The 19,461-nt window shown below is 38.0% G+C and overlaps 1 protein-coding gene across 6 annotated transcripts in view; it reads left to right on the top strand.

Annotated features, from left to right (window-relative positions):
* The first annotated feature begins 29 nt into the window (after window positions 1-29).
* Window positions 30-19,461, top strand: part of CLHC1 (clathrin heavy chain linker domain containing 1) — a 64,663-nt gene continuing 45,231 nt past the window's right edge. The window contains exons 1-4 of one of the 6 annotated variants that reach the window (XM_014842999.3): window positions 30-117; window positions 5,459-5,717; window positions 15,911-16,098; window positions 19,132-19,265. In XM_014842999.3, the coding sequence (XP_014698485.2) occupies window positions 5,541-5,717; window positions 15,911-16,098; window positions 19,132-19,265 (499 nt within the window). In that variant the 5' untranslated portion in view covers window positions 30-117; window positions 5,459-5,540. Of the gene's footprint in view, window positions 418-5,458; window positions 13,881-15,910; window positions 16,099-19,131; window positions 19,266-19,461 lie in introns of those variants that run through there. The other 5 variants (XM_044772474.2, XM_044772473.2, XM_044772472.2 and 2 more) reach the window with 5 other exon arrangements.

The raw sequence follows: 19,461 nt of genomic DNA on the forward strand, positions 1-19,461 counted from the left end.
TTTCCGCTGCTTTCTTTTAGCTAGGACTACTTATCCCAAGATGCAGTTCCACACCTCTAGGTTCCCCTAGTTACTATCTTAAAACACCGGAGTCGGTGTTTGGAGGAAGGGATTAAGGTGAGGAGGGAGGAAGGTGAGGCGAGCAATGGTTTCGGGAAAAATGGAAACGGGTCGGAAATGACTAGGAGGGAAAGTTAAGAGCCTGGAGAAGGGTAGGGGAACGAAAGTATCGTTCGCCCACTGACAGGCGGGGAGGGGCGGAGGATCAACGATCTACCACCGGACGCTCCCTCGGCCTGCGATGGAAGGGAATTCCTGCGGTCAGCTCCGGGCCAACTCAAAACCTCGGGCTCATCCTTTCCTCGCCCTCTAGCCCCTCCCGCCTTCAACCCCCAAGTCTCTACTAGTTTAAGGAAGGTCTGGGCCTTGTGTGTCAGTCTTGAGTGTGAAACCGTTTAATATGTTGAAAATCTCAGGAATTTTCAAATTTTAAAATGAAGCCATAGGGGAAAGAAACCTGCGAAATGGTTATTTAGTTGTAGAATTTCCAAGTTTGGACGTTGGGAGTGGTGGTGAAGGTTCTAAGATGAAGTTTTTGGGGTACTGTGTAGGATGCTCTGGCAAGGTGGGCCAAGGAGAAGCGAGTTACGCCCTTCCCCTGGCCTTTCTCCACTGCGCAAACCGCGGCATCCTGTCTAACGTACCCTCCTAATGTCTCCTCTATTTCTCTCTCTGTGCCCTCCCCTCTGCATCCGCGTCCCCACATTCAGGCCCTCCTTACTTTTCTTCTGGAAGGGTTCAGTATCTAACTTCTAACCTGTCTGCAGTCTTTCTCCTTTTCTAACCCACCTTCATTTTTGCCTCCAAGATATTCAAAAAAGTAAAAATGATTGTTATTATTCTACTTCACCTTGAGGATAAAATCCGAATTTCTTAGTATAGTATTCAGCCTCTGCCTCCTTTACAGCCTAATCTGCCAAACCCATTATTCACTTTACACTTTAATAACATTGAGCTAACTGAAATTCCTGACTTATGCTCTCTCATGCTTTGGCACTTCTGAAGAATCCATTTCTTCTTCCTGGAACACTCTTCATCCCATATTCTGCCAACTAGTCTCCACCTTTACAACAAAACTTGAAAGATTTGTCTATAACCCTTGGCTCCAATTCTTCCCCTTCCATTGACTGAACCTACTCCTGTCAGGCATTTGTCCCTACCATTCCAGTGGAATAGCTCTTGTGGTCACTAATCACCTCTAAGTTGCTAAATTCAATGATCATTTAATTGTATTTGGTCTGTCAGCAGCATTTAACACAGTTGGTCACTCCTTCACTCTCTGAAACACTTTCTTCACCTGACTTCCAGGATACCCCTCTTGCTTCTCCTACCTTCCTGGACACTATTCCAGGCTCTTTTGCTGCTTCCTCTTGATTTACTAGACATAGAAATTTGGAGTGCCCCAAAGGCCCAGTCCTTGGACCTCTGCTTTGTTTACATTTCCTGGATTATTTTCCTTCTTTCTCATAACGTTTAAACACCATTTATATGCAGATGACTTACAAACTTCTCTCTCACTCAGCCCACTCACCTGAACTCCATCTTCGAGTATCTGGCTGTCTAATCAGCATCTCTAATAGGCGAGCCCCAAACTCCTGATCTCCTGAAATTGCTCTTCCCATCTCCATAAATGGCAATCCCATCTTTCCAATTGCTAAGGCCAAAAACTTTATGGTCATCCTTGACTGCTTTCTCATACCCCCATCTAATCCCTCAGCAAATCTTTTTGGCTTTATTTCCGGTATATATGCAGAACACTTCTCACCGCCTCTATTGTTAACACCCTGATTCCAGCCACTGTTATCTTTTGCCCGGATTATTACAGTAGCCTCCTAACAGTTCTTCCGGCTTTGACCCTTATCTTCACACAGCAGCAAGAGTAATTCTTTGAAAACATAAGTCAGCTGTCACTCTTCTCCCCACAGCCCTCACCTAATGGCTTCCCATCTCACTCAGAGTTAAGCCTACGTCCCTATAAGCAAGGCTGTTGCTCCAGCACAGGAGTGACTGGAGGCCACCATCCAGTTAATTTCCAAGTCTGCCCAGAGAAAGGGGCACGTTTTTCTAACCTGCTCAAAGCTTCTTCATAGGCTCGTAATGATCATGACTTCAAGGCATGATCCGGCAACCACGTCTCTGACCTTATACCTTTTTTCTCTCTCATTCTCTTCTGGCCCCACTGGCCTTCTTGCTATTCCTCAGGCATGCTGTCCTGCCTTGAAGCCTTTGGACTTGCTTTCTCTGCTTCAGTCACTCTTCTCCCCGGGAATCTACACGACCTACATTTTTTAGATTCCTGAAATGTCACCTTATCAGTGAGGGCTTTCCTGTTTGCTGACTTAATGCCTTATATAAAATAGCACCCTCTCACCTTCCTTACTTTCTATCCCCTATTCCTTGTTTTATTTTTCCCCATGCAACTTACTTCCATCTGTCATACTATATTTTTACTTGTGTATTGTCTGTCGCTCTACTTGAATGTAACCTCTGGGAGGTTAGGGATTTTGTTTTATTCAATGCTATGTCTCTAGTGTCTAAAATAGTGGCAGATGCATGGTAGATGCCCCCAAAATATTGAATAAATAAATGCACAGCTTAAGCATTACCCTGGATGGTTTTCCATTAGATGTTTTCCCTGCCCTCTCCCACAGCCTAGTGAGATGCCCCCCTGGGCTTTTGTAGCCCGTTGTGCCCACCTCTGTCAAACTGCCTTCTCTGCTTTGTAGCAATGGCTCATTTAACTAGACTCAACAGACTTGGAACCCTTGTAACCCTAAGTGTCTAATATGAATGAATGAATGAAAGGTAATCTGAGTTGGTTTATGTGACTAAGTGGCATTTTGTAGATGCTCAGGAACAATCACTTTAGCTGTCTTCTGGTTTTTTTCTTTTAAGATTTTAATTATTTTTAACTTTTTTTTAAGACTTTATTTTTTTCCTTTTTCTCCCCAAAGCCCCCGGTACATAGTTGTATATTCTTCGTTGTGGGTCCTTCTAGTTGTGGCATGTGGGACGCTGCCTCAGCGTGGTCTGATGAGCAGTGCCATGTCCGCACCCAGGATTCGAACCAACGAAACACTGGGCCGCCTGCAGCGGAGCGCGCGAACTTAACCACTCGGCCATGGGCCAGCCACTGTGTTCTGGTTTGAGGGCACCACAAGTCATGTCTTCTGAGCAGACCAGATTATTACTAAGTGGTTATCGATTATTAAGCAAATATTTTTTTGAATATGTACTCTACTAGAAACTGTAGTATGCACTGGAACACATTTGGGTGGGGAAGTATAATGGGGAATGAGAACATTTTGGTTCCTGATCTTGTCAAATTTACAGCCTACTGGGAGAGACAGAGGATATAAATAGAAAGTCTATAATACAGTGTGGCTGAGTGAGAATACCATGATAAAGGAAGAGCACAGTACCATGGGAGAACGTGGTAGTCCCTTAAACTTGATCAAGTTTAAGGAAATCCAGGGCAGCTTTCCTGGAGCAGTATGGGCTGACATCGGAAAAGTAAATAAGAGCCAAGTGAATAAGAGGAGTAGTACCTGTATGTCTTCTGGGGGAGGGAGGCAGTGAAGATAGGGGGAGGGTATACAGGGATGGGGAGAATTATTCAAGACCCTCAGGTAAGTGAGCACGTTCATGGGAGTGGGGATGAGGGTTATGAGGATGATGGGGCCATGAAAAGATGAGATATGGTCAGAGAAAAAGAATCCCTGGCTCATATAGGGCATTATAGGCCAAATAAAGGAACTCGGATTTTATCCTAAGGGTAATAGGAAGCCACAGGTGCTCAGATGTGACCACACACTCCTGGTTGATCACACTCATTCCTTCCTCCTTTGATTTTGTCTTTTACTATCTGAAATTACATTATTTATTTATAATCTGTCTTCACTACTAGATTTAAACTTTGAAATTATTTTAGTGTCTCCCTCCTCCTATATATGGCTTATGGGCAGTATTTGTAGGCCATATATGTTATTTCAGATAACCAGCTGTCAATTATGTAGCCAAAACATGGTAAAATTGGTTTAGACATTTATTCATCACAACATTATTTATAATAGTGAAAATATCCAACATTGGGGGAATGATTAAGTAAATTACCATGTATCTTACCATGCAATACCATGCAATCATTAGAAGTCATGTTTTTGAAAACTATTTAACAACATGGAAAAGTGCTTTTAATATCAAGTGAAAAAAATTAGGATACACAACTGAATATAGAGTGTGATCTTAATTTTTGTAATTATAAAAATTAGAAGGAAATACACCAAAATACTAAATAGTCATTATCTTTAGGTGATGGGATTCTGGATGATTTTTGTTTTTTCATGAATTTTCTTTGGTTTATATGTTCCAATTTTTTTTTTTTTTTGGAGGAAGATTAGCCCTGAGCTAACTACTGCCAGTCCTCCTCTTTTTTGCTGAGGAAGCCTGGCCCTGAGCTAACATCCGCGCCCATCTTCCTCTACTTTATATGTGGGATGCCTACTACAGCATGGCGTGCCAAGCGGTGCCATGTCTGCACCCAGGATCCGAACCAGCGAACCCCGGGCTGCCGAGAAGCGGAACATGTGAACTTTACCACTGTGCCACTGGGCCAGCCCCATATGTTCCAAATTTTATACCATTGTTATATACCTCTGTGATGGGAGCCGGTGGGGAGTTAAAATGTTTTGCCTTGCCAGACATTTTTAAGCATGTCATGGGTTCTGTTTGATGTTAATGTGAATAGGTCTCAGGAACCAACTTCCGTATCCAACTCTAGTTGGATAATGATTCTTTACTAAAAGAGCAGTGGAATGTAGCTGCTTGAAAACTGTACTTAGAAAGGTACTGTTTGTTGTCTTTGACATCATTGATGGATGGAGTTTAGCAGAAGATCTGGCTTCCTACTTTTCGGTTAGTGCATTTATATTAAAAATATTAAAAATAATAAATTTTATCATAAAAATAAATTCATAAATTATTTTTAGCTATTGTGTGCTGGACGACTGTGACTGGGCCAGGTAGGCACTTGGGTAGAGATGTATTTGACCTTGTTTTTGTCATCAGGAGGCTTCCAAACTAGTTTTCCCACAGGAAACAAAATGCCAAATGTTCTGTTAGAAAGTGTTGAGTTAAACACAGGAAACTATCCAAGCATATGATACATATGCTTTGTTAGTAAGAAAAGAGTTCTTTGTTGACTGATGTTTGGTATTTCTATCCCAGAGATATGGCACATGACAGTAGACTAGATTAGACCTTTTAATTCATAGGTTGAAATATTTATCTCAGATGTCCATGGGACATTTTTTTCTGAAACAAACAGATTTTTTTAGATCAATATTTGACTTCATTTATTTTAAGCTTTAGATTAATTGACGGTCTTTTTTTCTTTCAGGTTTATCAAAGTTTCGGCTTTGTTGCAAAAGCAAGCCAAGACTTAAGTTTTCTCTGGTGAACAAGCGTGTGGTGTGTGACATATGTCAGTCCAAGAAATAAACAAACATGCAGTTCTCCCTCCTATCATTAGTAGAAGTGACAAGGAATTTTTGGAAAGTATGCAAAGATATATAATTACAGAAACTGAAAGAGTGGGCTGTAATGAGGAGGGACCTGCTGATGAATATTACATCATATACCGAAACGTTTTTGATAAGGTATCGTAATGCTCATAAGACCATGGGGTTTTCATGTGGTAGAAATCGTCTATCTTGACAACTAATATTCCTGCCTTAGTGACACCACTGCTTGTTTGACTACATTCCGTTTGTCACTTTTGAGAAGTTTGTCCATTTCTTGGAAAGCGATGAATGGGGAAAATGCAGTGCCAGATTTATATTACTAGACAGTTAATGAGTGTTTCAATTGTTTTAGCCTAAGTGCAGACTGTCAGTTGAGCAACAATCTAGCTGTGCCCTCTAACATCATTCTGACCTTCCATCTGAAAGCATTACTTGATTTGTTAGGAATTGGGCAGCAAGGAAGAACCTGGTAGCTCTTTGTTGTTTTGAGTTTGTTTGTGGTATTATTAAAGTCTTGGTTTAGATTTGATCTAGCATATTAAATGGAAACCCCTTGTAGATTAGAGGTCTAGATAGGCTCGCTAAACAAGGGGTTTGACTGAACTAAACATTGGAAACATGGAGATCAGATTAGAAAATGCTATGGCTTTATGTAATATTTGATTTTAGTTTTCAAGGCTTTAGAAATACCTGTTTTTCCTTATAAACAATTGCAGTTTGCCCACCGATGCTAATTTTTCTTTATTGCAGTAGCATTGGTTTATAACATTATATAAATTTCTTATGTACATCATTATATTTTGATTTCTGTGTAGATTACATCATGTTCACTAACCAAAGAGTAATTATGATCCATCACCACACACATGTGCCTAATCACCCTTTTCACCGTTCCCCCTCCCTACTTCCCCTTTGGTAACCACCAATCCAATCTCTTTGTCTATGTGTTGCTTGTCATCGTTTTTATCTTCTTCTTATGAGTGAGATCATACGGTATTTGACTTTCTCCCGCTGACTTATTTCACTTAGCATAATACCCCCAAGGTCCATCCATGTTGTCACAAATGGCCGTGTTTCATTGTTTCTTATGGCTGAGTAGTATTCCATTATGTATATATACCACATCTTCTTTATCCGTTCGTCCCTTGATGGGCACCTAGATTGCTTCTAAGTCTTTGCTATTGTGAATAATGCTGCAATGAACATAGGGGTGCATGTATCTTTATACATTCGTGTTTTCATGTTCTTTGGATAAATACCCAGCAGTCAAATAGCTAGATCATATGGTAGTTCTAGTCTTAATTTTTTGAGGAATCTCCATACCATTTTCCATAGTGGCTCCACCAGTTTGCTCTCCCACCAGCAGTGTATGAGAGTTCCCTTCTCTCCACAGCCTCTCCAACACTTGGTGTTTCCTGTCTTGTTAATTATAACTATTCTGATGGGAGTGAGTGGTATCTCATTGTAGTTTTGATTTGCATTTCTCTGGTAGTTAATGATCTTGAACATCTTTTCAAGTGCCTGTTGTCTGTCTGTATATCTTTGGAGAAATGTCTACTCTTATCATTTGCCCATTTTTAAATTGGGTTGTTAGTTTTTTTGTTGTTGAGATGTATGAGTTCTTTGTATATTTTGGATATTAACCCCTTATCAGATATATAGTTTGCAAATATCTTCTCCCAATTGTTAGGTTGTCTTTTTGTTTAGTTGATGGTTTCCTTTGCTGTGCAGAAACATTTTAGTTTGATGTAGTCCCATTTGTTTTATTTTTTCTATTGTTTCCCTTGCCTGGTCAGACATGGTACTTGAAAATATGCTGCTAAGACTGATGTTGAAGAGCGTACTGCCTATGTTTTCTTCTAGAAGTTTCATGGTTTCAGGTCTTACATTCAAGTCTTTAATCCATTTTGAGTTAATTTTTGTGCATGGTGTGAGATAATGGTCTACTTTGATTCTTTTGCATGTGGCTGTCCAGTTTTCCCAACACCATTTATTGAAGAAACTTTCTTCATTGTACGGTCTTGGCTCCCTTGTCAAAAATTAGCTGTCCATAAATGTGTGGGTTTATTCCTGGGCTCTCAGTTCTGTTCCATTGATCTGTGTGTCTGTTTTTCTGCCAGTACCATGCTGTTTTGGTTACTATAGCCTTGTAGTATATTTTGAAATCAGGGAGTGTGAGACCTCCAGCTTTTTCTTTTTTTCTCAGGATTCCTTTGGCCATTCGGTGTCTTTTGTTGTTCCATATAAATTTTAGGATTTTTTGTTCTATTTCTGTGAAAAATGTTGTTGGAACTTTGATAGGATGTGTTGAATCTGTAGATCGCTTTAGGAAGTATGGATATTTTAACTATGTTAATTCTTCAGTCTAAGAACATGAAATATCTTTCCATTTCTTTGTGTCTTCTTCAATTTCTTTCAACAGTGTTGTATAGTTTTCAGTGTGCAGATCTTTCTCTCTTTGGTTAAGTTTATTCCTAGGTATTTTATCCTTTTTGTTGCAATTGTAAATGGGCTTGTATTCTTTTTTTTTCTTTTTTTTGAGGAAGATTAGCTCTGAGCTAATTGCTGCCAATCCTCCTCTTTTTGCTGTGGAAGACTGGCCCTGAGCTAACATCCATGCCCATCTTCCTCTACTTTATATGTGGGACGCCTGCCACAGCATGGTGTGCCAAGCGGTGACATGTCCACACCTGGGATCCGAACCAGCGAACCCCAGGCTGCCAAAGTGGAACATGCGCACTTAACCACTGTGCCACCAGGCCGGCCCCGGGATTGTATTCTTAATTTCTCTTTCTGCTACTTTGTTGTTAGTGTATAGAAACAAACTGATTTTTGTATGTTGATTTTGTATCCTTCAAATTTACTGTATTCATTTATTATTTCTAAAAGTTTTTTGGTGTATTCTTTAGAGTTTTCTATATATAAAATCATGTCATCTGCAAAGTGACAGTTTCACGTCTTCCTTTCCAATTTGGATCCCTTTTATTTCTTTTTCTTGCCCAATTTCTCTGGCTAAAACTTCCGATACTGTGTTAAACAAGAGTGGTGAAAGTGGGCCTCCTTGTCTTGTTCTGATTCTTAGAGGGATAAGCTTTCAGTTTTTCTCCACTGAGAATAATATTAGCTGTAGGTTTGTCATACATGGTATTTATTATGTTGATGTACTTTCCTTCTGTAGCCATTTTATCCAGAGTTTTTATCGTAAATGGATGCTGTATCTTGTCAAATGCTTTCTCTGCATCTATTGAAATGATCATGTTATTTTTCTTCTTCATTTTGTTAATGTTGTGTATCACGTTGATTGACTTGCAGATGTTGAACCATCCCTGCATCCCTGATCGTGGTGTATGATCTTTTTAATGAACCATCCCTGCATCCCACTTGGTCATGATGTATGATCTTTTTAATGTATTGTTATATTCGATTTGCTAGTATTTTGTTGAGGATTTTTGCATCAATGTTCGTCAGTGATATTGGCCTGTAATTTTAGGTATTAAGTCTTCTTTGAATGTTTGGTAGAATTCACCAGAGGAGACCTCTGGTTCTGGACTTTCATTTTTTGGGAGGTTTTTGATTACTGTTTCAATCTCCTTACTGGTGATTGGTCTATTCAAATTCTCCATTTCTTCTTGATTCAGTTTTGGAAGGTTGTATGATTCTAAGAATTTAACCATTTCTTCTAGATTATCCACTTTGTTGGTGTATGGTTTTTTGTAGTACTCTCTTATAATCTTTCCTATTTCTGAGTGTCCATTGTCATTTCTCCTTCTTCATTCCGGATTTTATTTATTTGAGCTTTCTCTCTTTTTTTCTCGGTGAGTCTAGCTAAAAGTTTGTCAATTTTGTTTATCTTTTCAAAGAACCAGCTCTTGGTTTCATTGATTTTTTTTCTATTTTTTTTTAGTCCCTTTCATTTATTTCTGCTCTGGTTTTTATTATTTCCTTCATTCTACTGATTTTGGGCTTTGTTTGTCTTCTTTTTCCAGTTCCTTTAGGTGCACTGTTAAGATTGTTTGGGATTTTTCTTGTTTGTTGAGGTAGGCCTGTATTGCCATAAACTTCCCTCTTAGAACCACTTTTGCCGTATCCTGTAGATTTGGGCATGTTGTATTTTCATTTTCATTTGTCTCCAGGTATTTTTTGATTTCTCCCTTGATTTCTTCATTGACCCAATCATTGTTCAGTAGTATTTTGTTTAATCTCCGCATATTTATGGCCCTTCTCATTTTCTTCCTATAGTTGATTTCTAGTTTCATACTTTTGTGGTCAGAAAAGATGGTAGGTATTATTTCAGTCTTCTTAAATTTATTGAGACTTGTTTTGTAGCCTAATATGTGATCAATCCAGGAGAATGTTCCATGTGCATTTGAAAAGAAAGTGTATTCTGTGGTTTTTGGATGCGATGTTCTGTATATGTCTAGTAAGCCTGTCTGGTCTGATGTGTCTTTTAAGGACAGTGTTTCCTTATTGATCTTCTGTTTGGATGATCTATCCAGTGGTGTAAATGGAATGTTGAAGTCCCCTACTATTATTGTGTTACTCTCCATTTCTCCTTTTATGTCTGTTAATAATTGCTTTTTATATTTGGCTGCCCCTATGCTGGGTCCATAGATGTTTACAAATGTTTTATCCTCTTGTTGGATTGTTCCCTTTATTATTATGTAATGCCCTTCTTTGTCCTTGTTACAGTTTTTGTTTTAAAGTCTATTTTGTCTGATATACATATTGCTACCCCAGCTTTCTTTTCATTGCCATTTGCATGGAGTATTTTTTTTTCCATCCCTTCACTTTCAGTTTGTGAGTGTCTTTAGGTCTGAAGTGTGTCTCTTGTATGCAGCATATATATGGGTCTTGTTTTTTTATCCAATTGGCCACCCTATGCCTTTTGATTGGAGCATTTAGTCCATTGACATTTAAAGTAGCTATTGATAAATATGTTTTTATTGCCATTTTGTTACTTTTTTTCTGGGTGTTTTAGTAGTTCTTCTCTGTTCCTTTCTTCTTCTCGCTGTCTTCCCTTGTGGTTTGATAGCTTTCTTTAGTATTATGTTTGGGTTCCTTTCTCTTAATTATTTGTGATTTTATGATAGGTTTCTGGTTTGTGATTACCATGAGGTTTGTATATAATAACCTACATATGTAGCAATCTATATTGAGTTGATGGTCTCTTAAGTTTGACCTCTTTCTAAAAGCTCTACTCTTTTACTCCCCTCTTCTCAGATTTTATGTTTTTGATTTCATATCTAACCTCATTTTTTTTGTGTGTGTATCCATTACCCTCTTATTGAAACAGATAATTTTAGTATGTTTGTCTTTTGACCTTCATATTATCTTCATAGGTGGTTGATCTGCTACCTTTACTGTATTTTTTCCTTTACTGGTGATTTTATTGCCTTTTTTTTTTTTTGATAATTTTCTTATTCCTGTTTGTGGTCTTCTCTTTCCCACTTAAATAAGTCCCTTTAGCAATTCTTGTAAAACTAGTTTCTTGGTGTTAAACTCCTTTAAATTTTGCTTGTCTGGGAAACTCTTTATCTCTCCTTCCTTTCTGAATGATAACCTTGCCGGGTAGAATATTCTTGGCTGTAGATGTTTTCCTTTCAGCACCTTAAATATATCATGCCACTCCCTTCTAGCCTGTAAGATTTCTGCTGAGAAGTCAGCTGATAGCTTTATGGGGCTTCCTTTGATGTCACTTGTTTCCTTTCTTTTGCAGCTTTTAGGATTCTCTCTTTATCTTTAATTTTGGATATTTTAATTATAATGTGTCTTGGTGTGGGCCTCTTTGGGTTTATCTTGTTTGGTGCTCTCTGTGCTTCCTGTACCTGGATGTCTCTTTCTTTCCTTAGGTTAGGAAGGTTTTCAGCTATTATTTCTTCAAATAGCTCCTCTACCCCGTTGTCTTTCTCTTCTCCTTCTGGGACACCTGTAATATGGATGTTAATGTGCTTGATGTTGTCTCAGAGTTCCCTTAGACTGTTCTTGTTTTTTTAAATTCTTTTCTCTTTTGTCTGTTCAGCTTGGGTGATGTCATCTAATCTTTCATCCAACTCGCTGATCCATTCTTCTGTATCCTCTACTGTGCTATTGAGTCCCTCTTGTGAATTTTTCATTTCCAGTATTGTATTCTTCATTTCTGATTCATTCTTTTTTATATTTTCCAATTCTTTGTTGACTCATTTCTGATTCATTCTTTTTTATATTTTCCAATTCTTTGTTGACATTCTCACTGAGTTCATCCATTCTTCTCCCAAAATCAGTGAGCATCCTTATGACTTTTTGTTTGAACTCTTTGTCAGATTGTTTATTTCTGTTTCATTTAGTTCTTTTTCTGGGGTTTTGTCCTGATCTACTACTTGGAACATATTCCTTTGCCTCCTCATTTTGCCTCTTTCTTTGTGCTTATATGTATGTATTAGGTGGGTCAGCCATGTCTCCTGATCTTGGAGAGGTGGACTTATATAAGAGATACCTATGAGGCCCAGCAGTGTGCTTCCCTCTTGTCACCAGTTCCAGATGTTCTAGGAGTGACCCCTGTGTGGGCTATTTGTGTCCTTCTGTTGTGGCAGGGTTGCTCTTGCTGCAGGTGCACAGGAAGGTTAGGCTGTCCCCTTGGCAGGCTGGTTGCAATTCTCAGCTGCGTGTGGCTGCTGTGGACCCTTCAGTCACTTTATTGGGTTTGTGGAGCCCCAGTGCAGTTGGCTGCAAGGTCTAATAGCCCATTCCTGTTGCAGTTTTTCTGTTAAGTGAGTAGGTGCCAGCATGGCTGGTTGCTAGGTTTAGGGGCTTGTAATTGCTCTAGGCCTCTGACCTGCAAGGCTGTTGTCAGTTCTCTCAGTATTGCAGCTGAGTGGGGCTGCCCCCAGGCATGGGAGCACCCAATTATTTCAGGCTTTGGATGCTGATGTTTTTACTTAGCTTTTTTTTACCCCTCTTGGAAGATGCCTTGACAGTAAAATAAGTGAAATCAGCATCTTTTCCTCCTTACCTATAAGAAATAATTACTTACCTTAAGACTTCTGTAAACTATTGGTCTCAGTAAAACAGCCTCAGGCAAAACAGGAACACAGTCTTTTGTTTAATTTTTAAACGTTACATACTATGAGTCTTATTTCTCCTCTAAATAAAAACATAGTGCCTCACTCTAAGGAAAAGTGAGCGCAAAGTAGTGATATATACCTACCAGTGGAGTTAAGAAAAACATATCGCTAAGAGTATAAAATAGAGAAACAGAGGCTTTTCTTCCTTTTAAGTCATCTGGAAAATCTATCTTTTAGAATTGGTATATTGGCAGGTTAGCTTCATTTTATATGTTGCTATGATCAGTGATATCGCTTTTGGTGTATTTTACTCATTAAGGAATGTATTAGATGAATGTTTAAAGGTAGTGTTTTGAATAGGTTTCATAAGTGTCAAGAATCATGCTGAGACTGTGTGAAATCAGCAAAGGAAAGTTATCGTAACTGTGACATGCTTATTTTTGCATGTTCAAATGTTAACACTTGTCAGGAGTTTTCTTACACGAAGAGCTTTCTTCTTTAAATTAGTATCATTATAGTGAAGTCATTTTAGAAATGGTGTTGGTAAATTTAAATCTTAGAGAAAAGACATATGGTTAAATAAAAATAATGTCTGCATCTATGGTCCTTTTCTCCTTACCCCTCAAGATTTCCATTTGGACTATTTGTATATTGTACTATTATAAATTGTACATTTGTACATTGTAAAGAATCCTATTCTTCAAGACTGAGAGGGGATCTGAAATAGAAATCATTTGGTACTTAGAGAAACTTTTCTTCCAGCTTCTCAATAAGATAATCTGCCTTTCCATTTTCTTGTCACTCCAGTACACTTGACTGTTAGTAAACGATTAATGACTGCCTTCTCTAATCTTCCTTCCCTCTTGGAAGGATCTAGTTGGGCGGAAGATGAAAGTAGCAACTTGTGTCTCTTGAGTACTTGGAACCAGAGAACAGTTACCAAATTCTGTTTAAAATAAAAAATAGAGGATTTGACCTGGAGAACCACACCTGAATCAAAGCAAGGAGGACCTGAAACTCATACACCAAGAGTTGAGAGTAGATTGTAGAGAGTGCCAAGGAGTTAGTAAGTGAAGAAGACCAAAGCTAGGAAGAGTGAGTTTCTATATAAATAGGTGAATTATGGAGGCCACTGGACTCTGGAAAGTGGCTGGTCTTTTGTGTTCCTGGTAGCATGTTGTACAAATAATGTAGATCCATATATAGGAGCTAAGGTGGAATGGATCGATTCCTCTTCTCCCTCAGACACCTGTACCTGGTAAGTGTAGCTCTAGTTTTCTTGGGTTTAATGGAAGTCTTTTTATAGGAGTCTCAAAGTTGAATGCCTGCAGAGGTCAGGAAGGTCATATAAAAGAGTTAAGTGGGCTGGCTATAAAAGAATGAGAAATCATGGAGACTGTAGATTGGATGAAGAAGCAATCCAATCTAAAGCTCCAACTGATTATTGTCATTAAGGAATGGCAGTTCCATGTTGGTAGATTTTTTCAGCTTTTTTGAGAGAAGCTGGAAATATGGTTTTTGGGTGGAATTTCCTAAATTTAAAAATATTTTGTGAGTCAAGCAAAACTGTATTTTACCTGTGGCATACCAGTTTGCCTCCTTTACTTTAATGCATATTCTATGCATTCTTAAAGGTTCCCATGAGTGTTCTTCTGAAATCTGTTTCTTCTAGCAAACAGAGATGGGAGCTGATCATGGTGTCACTTTCAAGTCTTATTTTCTATCCATTAATGTATCTGAGTTGTCTTAGGTTGCTGTAGCACATCACAGAGGCATGTGGAGTGGAAGATGGCGAGAAACAATGGGGTGTTCCATTTGGAAGACCATAGATTAATGGGTTCTGTTTTTCTTTTTTTTTTTTTTAAGATTTTATTTTTTCCTTTTTCTCCCCAAAGCCCCCCAGTACATAGTTGTATATTTCTCATTGTGGGTTCTTCTAGTTGTGGTATGTGGGACGCTGCCTCAGTGTGGTTTGATGAGCAGTGCCATGTCCGCGCCCAGGATTCGAACCAACGAAACACTGGGACGCCTGCAGCGGAGTGGGCGAACTTAACCACTCAGCCACGGGGCCAGCCCCATAATGGGTTCTGTTTTATTGAAGGTTTCTGGGTGTCAGTCCTCCTGATTTGGATAACTTGGTAGCATGGTCATGTCAAAAAGACAACTGGTATCTCCCACTCAAATATCCTCTCCTGCTAGTTGCCATTGATCAATAATCTTCTTACACCATTTCCTGGTAGACCAGATTTCTTCCTGGATAATATTTTCTAGATATTGTCTAGCTAACAGAAAACCAGTGGGGGATACCAGAGACTAGGGATGTAGTAGGAATGGAAAGCATAATTATAGCTTTCAGAGAAAATTATGGACTGATCACATCTATTCCCTATATATGTTGATCCTTTCTGAAATCCTCGTGAGCAGAATTTTGAAACCATAAATTAGAACTTTCTTGTTTTTTAACGTATTTAAAATGTTCCTTAATTATTTATCTTTGCATGGGTAATGCATACACAAGATTAACGAAGGAAGCAAGAGGGAAGAAGGAAAGAAGGAAAAAAAAGAACCAATAAAGAAGAGTATACAATGAAAAGTCAGATCCTTCACATCTCAGACCCTACTTTCCTCTTCCTTCTCTGCAGGCTCCCGCTCTTTCTATTTTCTTCCATTATCCTTCCCGAGATATTCTATACTTAAATACCATTGGAAACCATGAATGTATAGTGATGAGGGTTTTCTACAGTTGAGCTTGACATCCTGGGACTAAGAAATGCAATTGGGAATTGAGAGTATTGATCAGCAAGTAGGCACTGATAGGTTAGAAAAACAGGGGGGTGAAAGGAGTCCAGGATTTTAAGGTCTGACTGAAGTAAGAGACTAGACTTGGAGGTTGTAAGGGATGATATGTAATTATATTTAAAAGATCCAGAATTGGGATAATTAGACCTGGTATTGGGTTTAACTGTCATCATATAATGTATGTGTTCATAGTAAGTAGAGCAAAAATATGGTCTTTTTTTCTCTGTCATGTTTAAGCTCACAGTATTGTAATGATTCACAAAGAGTACATATTCGGTAAATATTGTCTTTAATACTCAGTCATATTTGGGTATTAAAGTGTTAAAGTATTAAAGCTTACTAAAAGGAAGCTCAAATTTGTAAAATTTTAGACTTGTAATTGTTTATCATGTTTCATTTTAAAAAAATCTGTAATGCTATTTGCAAGGCTTTGATCCATAGTCTTCTAGAAAAAAATTCAGTGCCATAGGCAGAAAAATCATATTTCAGGTAATAGAGTATGTCACTGCATACAAATCCATTCTTACTTCAATCAAAAAAGAATATGATGCCTTTATTGAAACAATAAAGAAAAGCCAAAGAACTGCATTTTGTCTTCATGGAAAACTTAAAGTTTTGGCAGCAGAGCCCACGGCATTGATCTATCACAGGAAAAGAACAATTCAACTTGAAGCAAAGTAAGTATGTCAGTAAATAGCCCAAAAGGTGATCATTGTTACCTGGTTATATTAACTCGCCAGATGTAACTATAACCAGTAGTTCTCAGTCTTTTTGAATTTCGATTTTATTTTAAAGCCATGTTTCTATGTTACCCTTTCTACCAACTTGAAATTACTATACTTTTTATTTATTTCAAGTAAAAAATATTAATTTTGCTTGAGAAATTTATAATATCTCTTAGGATAATTGGAGGTACATTGTATTATCATAAAATGGGGGATACAGATAATTACTCTAGGTAATTTCTTCCATGGAAGATTTGATAGTACAATTTCATGATTACTGTCTGAATTGGAGCACTTAATATTGTGAGGCACAAAGGTAAGTAACCTACTGAGACAGGATTAAATGCTCACTTTTGTTGAATGGTCTCATATTTTCAGTGTTCCATTTAATAAATGATGGGTAAATTATTTTTATAGATAATTTCAAATCAACTTGGAACATTATGTAAAGTTTGACCTACATTTCTGGTAGTATGGCTGGCTAGATCTTGGGATAGATCTTCCTATTGGGGAAAAATGCTGCATAAAATATTTTTTAAAAAAATCTTTCCAAAAGCAACAGGAAGCTGACAAGATAGTAAGAGATTATCAGGGCAAAATTGTAACAGAAGATAAAAGTCAAGAGGAGCATAAAGCTTCTTTGCCCTGAGAGCATGTGTTAAAACTAATGACAGTAAGCTTAAGTTGTTACTGTGGCACAGGGGCACAAGACAGAGCCCAGGATCTGCCCAAGGGGTATAGTCTACCAGGAAATCCTCCCCTTATAATGCTGGGACAATAAAGGCCTAAACCCTTGTAAAGTGAACCAGAGGTAAACTGCCCCACGTGGAGACTGCATAGAAAAGTGCCTCTGCTCAGCAGACTGCTAACATGTATGAGGCTTATTTTTGGAGTGATGAAATGTTCAGGAATTAGAAGTGGTAGTGGTTGCGCAACCCTTTGAAGATATTGAAATTCAATGAATTGTACACTTTTCAAGAGTGAATAAAGCTCAGTAAAGCTATTATTAAAAAAAACATGGAGGATAAAGTGAGAAAGTCATATTATTATGTCTAATCACAACTCTAAAAGAGAAGAGCGTATGGAACAGAGACAATATTTGAAGAGATAATGGCTGAGAATTTTCCAGAACTGGTGAAAGATACCAATTCACAGATTCAAGAAGCCCAAAGAATCCCAAGCATTGTAAATAAGAAGAAACACTCAATTAGATTCATTGTAGTAAAATTGTCAAAGATAAAGAGATCATAAAAGTAGGTATAGAAAGGAACAACAATTAGATACCTTCTCATCCATGTTGTAGCATGGATGTATTGGAACTTCATTCCTTTTTATGGCAGAATAATATTTCATTGTACATATATACCATATTTTGTTTATCTACTTATCTATTGTTGGATGCTTGGGTTGTTTCTACCCTTGGCTATTGTGAATAATACCACTGTGAACATTCATGTACAAGCATCTGTTTGAGTCCCTGCTTTCTTTTGAAAGTCTATTTACTTTTAACATGCCTTTCTTCCACAGGCATAAGTTTATTTAGATGAAAGCCAGAGGATATTTTATTTCCACAGTCCCTCTTTCATAAATACTGCAAACTTTTACTCTGAGCTTTCCAAGAACTTTACATAAGAATCAGACACAGGCAGCAGTTATCTGCTGACAAGCTTGTTTTTAATTTGCCAAAAGACCCATGAGATTTTCTAAATCTCATTTAGAAAATGTATCTAAATTTATTTTAATCAGTTATTTCCTCCATGGGCCAACATATCAGTGATTATTTAGGAAGTAAACTTCAAATAATGCTTAAAAGAAGTTTATATCTACTTCTTGGTCTTTAAGATCCCCATTTCTGGATGAATGCAGTTTTATCCCAGAGAAGTGCTATCATTTCTCTAGCTCTAGGATCAAAATTACTATAAGGGGCCAGCCCCACGTCATAGTGGTTAAGTTCGCATGCTCTGTTTCAGTGGCCTGGGTTCACGGGTTTGGATCCCAGGCATGGACTGCTTGTCAAGCCATTTTGTGGTGGTAAACCACATACAAAATAGAGGAAGATTAGCACAGATGTTAGCTCAGGGCTAATCTTCCTCAAGCAAAAAAAAAAAAAAGAAAAAAGAGGAAGATGTTAGCTCAGAGCAAATCTTCCTCACCAAAGAACAGTTACTATAGTAGGCTGAATAATGGGCCTCCAAAGATATCAAGTTCTAATCCTGAACCTGGAAATATTACCTTATTTGGAAAAAGGGTCTTTGCAGATGTGATTACAGTAAGGATCTTGAGATAGGGAGGTTGTCCTGGATTATTCAAATGGGCCCTAAGTACAATCACAAGTGTCCTTATAAGAGAGGCAGAAGGAGCTGTTGACAGAGCAGAAGGGGAGAAGACAATGTGACCATCGAAGCAGAGATAGATGTGATTCAGCCACAAGGCCCGCGGCCCCCAGAAGCTTGAAGAGGCAAGGAACGAATTCTTTCCTAGAGCTTCTGCAGGAAGCACGGCCCTGACAACGCTTTGATTTTGGCCCAGTGATACTGCTTTTAGACTTCCAGCCTCTAGAACTCTGAGAGAATAAGTTTCAGTTGTTTTAAGCCACAGAGTTTGTGGTAATTTGTTATAGCAGCCACGGGAAACTAATACATTTACTTATAAAAGTAGTTTTTAAATTGCAAAAGTAATTAAAGAGAATAGGCATAGTAGTTTGTGGCCATATTTTTATGTTTAACACTTAAAAATTTCCAATAATGTTACGAGTCATGGTCAGTGTAAGATTTTATTGATACTCTGAAAGAAAAGTATTCCTTACTGTGAGGTTAGTTAACTTTTTCTGGGCATTGTTTTGTAAACTTCCACCTAAGTCCGTAATAGTTCAAAATTATAATCAGCCAAAATAAAGTAATGATTTAACCTGTTTTATGATTTTGTCTTATGATTAAATAATCAAATTAGTTGAAAGAAACATAAGAAAGCCTTTCTGTCTTTCAGAATGAGGGTTATTGAAAATAATTCCTCAAAGATTCAATTGCAAATAGACAAAATGAAACAACTTAGGGCAGAGTATGACATGAACGAAGTAAAATATTGTACTTTCTCCAAAGATCCTTCAAAACCTATTCCAGGTACTGTATTTTGTTTAAAATGTTGAAGAGAAATTCTGTTTCCAGTTATTACCTATTACACAAGTTAATATATATGTGCTGCTATGTGTATATAGTGTGCACTATACACACAAGTGCACTAGGACTTTAGCCATACTTTACAAACAGCTTTAGCCAGGACTCTAGGTAGGTGCAAGGGAATGAGAAAACTTAAACA

Source organism: Equus asinus, chromosome 6 (genome assembly GCF_041296235.1).
Source record: "Equus asinus isolate D_3611 breed Donkey chromosome 6, EquAss-T2T_v2, whole genome shotgun sequence".
Taxonomy (NCBI): Eukaryota; Metazoa; Chordata; class Mammalia; order Perissodactyla; family Equidae; genus Equus; species Equus asinus.